Below are 6,036 nucleotides of genomic sequence, written 5' to 3'. Positions count from 1 at the left end.
ATCCACCCAGGAGTGCCTGACTACAGTCCTCCTGCAGAGGGCGCTGTGGAGTCCCAGACACTTGAGTGTTAGGTGGAATCGGGCTGATTGCCCATCACGTCTTGCCTTTCCCTGGCAGTAGGCTTGTTATGAAATCATTGACTTTCTATTTGCCTCTGGGGCTTAAACGAATCTGTTACCCTCAAATAACCTATCTGATCTCAGACAAATGCCAAACAGAGCTCAGTTTCTCTGCCCTGTGGGTGGCCATAAAATCCAGACAATTTCCCCCTAGGTGTTTTCGATGGCGCAGCCACAGCTTCTGTGAGATTCGATTTCTCCCCAGTTCCCCTGTGGGTCTGAGGGGACCAGAAGGGTGAGCTACGTTGGCTTTCTGGAAGGGGAGGCTATATGCGTCAATTCCCCAAAACAAGTTTTGACATTTCCCCTGAAATGTCATTCTCTATCTATTCACTGCAAGTGCCTGCTGTTCCAGGCCTTACCTGCTGGGCACTAACGGCGGAGCCAGGATGGGGACAGAATAAAGGAGCCACGACCTGTGGCACCAACTCGCACTCAGACTCTGAACTCAGACCTGAAATCTTCTCTTCATGGGAGGCTCGGCAGTTTTTCTTAGTAAGTTGCGTGCATGGGCCACACTGTCTGAGGCCAGATAAGGCTGTTCTCTTCCCCTGACCCCCCACCCCTCACCCCGTGGACACTTGGAGGAGGGGAAAATCAGTAAGTCATGCTCTCTTCTTTGAATTCCTAGCTCCTGTGGTCTCCAGATTTCAGGCCTAAGATGAAAGCCTCTAGTCTTGCCTTCAGCCTTCTCTCTGCTGCGTTTTATCTCCTATGGACTCCTTCCACTGGACTGAAGACACTCAATTTGGGAAGCTGTGTGATCGCCACAAACCTTCAGGAAATACGAAATGGATTTTCTGAGATACGGGGCAGTGTGGTACGTAAGCGGGTATCTACCTCTCCTGAAAGCCTTTTCTCTTCCTTCCTTGTCTGTTTCTCTTTCCTGGCAGTCCTGGCAGTGTAATCATAAAAAGAGGCAGGCTGGGGATTCCTTACCCGGGGGATGTATTCCAAAGAAATAACTGTAGTTCAAATATGTAAAATGTTTTGGGAAAGGACACCTCCCACTAGTTCTTGGCAGGGAGTGGATGAGAAGTCTTGATATTGAAGACCCTGGCAGCAGGCACTGACTCATCCTTGCTTGTTTTGTCTTCTTCTGTTTAGCAAGCCAAAGATGGAAACATTGACATCAGAATCTTAAGGAGGACTGAGTCTTTGCAAGACACAAAGGTATGTGCTTGGCCCAGACAAACTCTGGGAGGAGGAGTGGAGTGGGAGCATCTCCATCACCCTGGTCTTGTCTCTGCTCTCCCCTTTCCCCTCACCAATATACCTGTGTTTTTTTGCAGCCTGCGAATCGATGCTGCCTCCTGCGCCATTTGCTAAGACTGTATCTGGACAGGGTATTTAAAAACTACCAGACCCCTGACCATTATACTCTCCGGAAGATCAGCAGCCTTGCCAATTCCTTTCTTACCATCAAGAAGGACCTCCGGCTCTGTGTGAGTGTGGGTCTTGGGTGACAGGATGCATCTCAGCACACAGCTTCAATGGCTTAGCAACTAAACTCTTTCCTACCTCCATTTAATGGATGGAGAAACTGAGTCCAAAAGTTCTAATAATCTGTGTTGAGACATGTGACTAGGTAATAAGAACTCAGTTTTATTGACTTTTTGGTATATGCTCTAGGCAAAAAGTACTTTGCAAAGTCTAAAGAACTATAAGATGCTAACTATTTGATATTAATGATAACTCTGTTGTCTTTGAAATTATACTTTTTCTGTAGGTGAGGTATCCTACAGTATATTAGTGCATCCTCTGTCTAGGCAGTCAATTAGTAGACCATTGAGCTTGACCTCAGAATATAGTCTGAATAGGACCTAGGAATTCAATTCTTTTTTTTTTTTTCTCATGGGGGCTCAAAGAGCTCTGGGATAGAGCTCCTAGACTACAGCTGGGGGTTGTGGGGAGGCCAGATGGGGTACGGGGATGGCAAATGCCTTCAGTACTGCCTGCCTATTTCTAAAAAAGAAGTGATGAGTTCCATGTTTGAGCCTAAAAGATGGCTTCCTCTCCTAGCTGATGATGAACTTAATGATTCCAAATGTGAGGTCTGAAAGAGCTTTTCTATAGGAATAAGCATCCTCAGGGTTGTGGGTGAAAGAGTAGAATTTCTACCTGCTTCATGTCAATGGCAAAAAATCAGAATCTGTAATATAATCTATTATTCTTTGGGTCCTTTTCAGCATGCCCACATGACATGCCATTGTGGGGAGGAAGCAATGAAGAAATACAGCCAGATTCTGAGTCACTTTGAAAAGGTATATGCGACTTTGGCATTGATTGGGATGGGTGTGTTTTAAGAACTGAGATCATAGGTAGGTGGGATGGTTATTCACTGTTAGACATCCTGTAGCCTTCAGGTTCATAGCCCTCTGAAATCATGAGGACCAGCCCTTGCTTTAACCCAGGGGACACCCCTCCAGGCTCTAGAGGAGTACCCTCTCTGGGTGATGCTCTGGAAATGGAAAGGGAATGGCCATGATTCCATCAAGTCACTACAGTGACATCTGGATCTTTTAGCTGCACAAACCAGAGGCAATAGTTTTACAGTGTTCACACACTTGTATGTACCTTTGAAAACACTCACAATTTCACACACACACCCATGCCATTCAATTTCTCACCTTCACACCTTCTCATGTCTGCCAGGAAGGCCTGGATTTCACTCCTCACTGACTAAATCCTACTCATCCTTTAAAGACTCAGCCTGGGCATCACTTTCAGGATGGTGCTGGCTCCTTCTCTCAGAGTTAGATGCCTCCCACATCATCTTGTAGGAATATCATCCCTTTATTCACCACACTACATTTTAGTTGCCTGTTTTTGCCAGTCTCCTCACTCAGCTGTGGATAGGAATTGTGCCATTCACCTTTTCATCCCTAACCATCAGCTAGGTGATTGGCACAATCAATATCTGTTTAACTGATGTGTGCACCATAGGCAACCCCTACACACACACACAGGCACGCACACACACACACACACACACACGTTTCTTAAAGAAAATAGCTTGATTATTTTGATCTCTGTGATTCAAGAGTCTTAAGTAGCAGTTTTACTTCTGCTACCCCCTTGCACCTCAGTTTCTGTACATAAGACCAGGGTGATGAACTCAATGATTTCCCTTCCTTGTGTGATATCTTGAGATTCTATAACTTCTTTAAGTGCTTCATCTTGAAAAGAATGCTCTGCTCACAATTGTCAGCAGACCTATCCATAAAAGAGAGAAGTAACCCTGGAGCAAATGCTGTCTCATGAATTGCTAACCACATGGGTGTGTGTCTCTTTCAGCTGGAACCTCAGGCAGCAGTTGTGAAGGCTTTGGGGGAACTAGACATTCTTCTGCAATGGATGGAGGAGACAGAATAGGAGGAAAGTGATGATGCTGCTAAGAGTATTCGAGGTCAAGAGCTCCAGTCTTCAATACCTGCAGACGAGGCATGACCCCAAACCACCATCTCTTTACTGTACTAGTCTAGTGCTGGTCACAGTGTATCTTATTTATGCATTACTTGCTTCCTTGCATGATTGTCTTTATGCATCCCCAATCTTAATTGAGACCATACTTGTATAAGATTTTTGTAATATCTTTCTGCTATTGGATATATTTATTAGTTAATATATTTATTTATTTTTTGCTATTTAATGTATTTTTTTTTTTACTTGGACATTAGACTTTAAAAAAATTCACAGATTATATTTATAACCTGACTAGAGCAGGTGATGTATTTTTATACAGTAAAAAAAAAAAAAACCTTGTAAATTCTAGAAGAGTGACTGGGGGGTTATTCATTTGTATTCAACTAAGGACATATTTACTCATTGCTGATGCTCTGTGAGATATTTGAAATTGAACCAATGACTACTTAGGATGGGTTGTGGAATAAGTTTTGATGTGGAATTGCACATCTACCTTACAATTACTGACCATCCCCAGTAGACTCCCCAGTCCCATAATTGTGTATCTTCCAGCCAGGAATCCTACACGGCCAGCATGTATTTCTACAAATAAAGTTTTCTTTGCATAACATCTGCTTGGAGTTTGCAAATGTTTCAAGAGCAGAGACCATGTTGAGGATAAGTTTGAATCTCATTTCACCCCAGGTCCTCTTGCTCCTTTGAGGAAGAAGATGTAGGAACCTGGACCTTCTCTCTCCTGCAGATTTCATCCTCAGCTCTATCTCCTAATTCATACTGCTCTGACCCCACGACTGCCCTCCTCTCAAAAGGACTGTGACAGTGAGGGGCTTCAGCCATCTCTGCTTTCGCCTCATTGGCTTGGAGCACTGCCCTTTCTATACCTCTGTTTTCTTTCTCACCCCATACTCTTGCAAGACAAATTACAATGGGCATGAGGCTCTATTATAAAGGTTAAAAACACACAGGTTCAAACTGTAGGTCTAGAGTCTTGCCCAGGGAGGTGTATGAGCCCCCTTTTGAGGCCCTTCCATTTTGGATTCTGTCCAGCCTCAGAGTTTAGGTTGTTACCAGATCAAGTCCTTACCTTTGTGTCCAACTATTAAGTCAGTGTTTTCTTTCCAGGCCCCCTTCAGGTTGAGTGTCCCTGGACACCGAGGAGCCAGAGTTCTGGCCTGGCCTGGTTCCTTCCTTCTTCCCCCACCTCACTCTGAAGCGCACCCCCAATTTAGCTGCTTAGTTTTCTCAGTCTCAGAAACAACAGTCTCAGGCTGATTCCCTGGGTCCTAAAGATAACTCTCCTTACTGCTTTAATTGCTACTCCCTGTTCTTAGCCTGGGCCCTGATATAGTTTCAATGACTTTAACTTTTGATAACTCTCATTATACAAGTAACAACTGCCCAACAGAAAAGAAATTTTGGAAGAAAACAGAAATATAAAGAAGAAAATTAAAATCGCCCATAATCTCACCACCCTCAGACAACCACTTTTAAACATTTATGCTTATTTTTTCCAGATATTTTTTGATGGGTTCAAATCATGACTCAGCTCTCATTACCTGAGTGATTTGTGGGGGCAAAACTGAACTTTATTTGGACTTAATTTCTTCCTTTGGGAAACAGAATGGTAATATCTACTTTACAGGGTGACGGAAGAGGTGGTCTTTTATGTTCCTTTGATTTGCTCCCTTGCTTTTGCAAGTTCATACTCCCACTATTGTTGCCCATTTTCTATCAGGTTTTTACCCCTTTTCACCCTTCATCTATCAGGTTTTTCAGTTGCATATTTCCTGATTCTCTCTGACCAATCTGATAAACAACTTGGCTTCAACTCTGAAGAAACAGAGTTGAGAGGTCAACCGCATGGAACTCAGTGCTAAAATTAGAATCATCACCTCCAAGGGATGCTACATGGCAAGGAGGAAGCTGGTTTCATCTGCTAAGGATATGGTGAGTGTCTCCCAGATGGCCATGTCTGAGTTTGACCACAGAGCTAAAGACACAGCTCCTCTATTTGCTTCCTAGGAAGGCTTTTTCTTTTCTTTTCTTTTTTTTTTTTTTTGAGACAGGTCTTGCTCTGTTTCCCACGCTGGTCTTGAACTCCTAAGCTCAAGAAATCTTCCCACCTCAGCCTCCCGAGTAGCTGGGAATAGAAGTGCATACCACCATACCTAGCTAATTTTTGTATTTTTTGTAGAGACAGCCTGTTGCCCTGGCTGGTCTCGAACTCCTGAGCTCAAGTGATCCACCTGCCTCGGCCTCCAAAATGCTGAGATTACAGGACTGAAGCCAACATGCCCAGCCTTAGGAAGCATTTTTGACTCTTCTGAAAGTCTGGGCAATAGGAAGCCTTGGTCTTTGGGGACTCCATGTCACTATGTTGCCATTGTCTTGTTACCCTTTGCCTGTCTATTCATCTTCCCTGAAGAACCCATCTTCTCCTCCAAGTCATTTGTCTCTTTTCTTCTTGACTTACTGTAGCACTACATGAGG

The 6,036-nt window shown here is 43.9% G+C and overlaps 1 protein-coding gene across 1 annotated transcript; it reads left to right on the top strand.

Annotated features, from left to right (window-relative positions):
* The first annotated feature begins 781 nt into the window (after positions 1–781).
* Positions 782–4,409, top strand: IL20 (interleukin 20). The gene is made up of 5 exons (XM_003822915.5): positions 782–940; positions 1,228–1,293; positions 1,413–1,565; positions 2,310–2,384; positions 3,418–4,409. The coding sequence occupies exons 1-5, from the start codon at positions 782–784 to the stop codon at positions 3,493–3,495; spliced, it is 531 nt and encodes a 176-aa protein (XP_003822963.2). The 3' UTR covers positions 3,496–4,409.
* Positions 4,410–6,036: the final 1,627 nt, after the last annotated feature.

This window comes from Pan paniscus, chromosome 1 (genome assembly GCF_029289425.2).
Source record: "Pan paniscus chromosome 1, NHGRI_mPanPan1-v2.0_pri, whole genome shotgun sequence".
NCBI lineage: Eukaryota > Metazoa > Chordata > Mammalia > Primates > Hominidae > Pan > Pan paniscus.
Note: the sequence above shows the minus strand (reverse complement) of the source record. Positions and strands in the feature narration are given on the sequence as shown.

Bases quoted from the DNA above. Each gene is read 5' to 3' on its own strand.
- IL20 (XM_003822915.5), top strand. From the start codon at position 782: ATGAAAGCCTCTAGTCTTGCCTTCAGCCTTCTCTCTGCTGCGTTTTAT. The intron at 941-1,227 runs GTACGTAAGCGG...TCTTCTGTTTAG, and splicing joins CTGAGATACGGGGCAGTGTG to CAAGCCAAAGATGGAAACAT. The intron at 1,294-1,412 runs GTATGTGCTTGG...GTTTTTTTGCAG, and splicing joins AGTCTTTGCAAGACACAAAG to CCTGCGAATCGATGCTGCCT.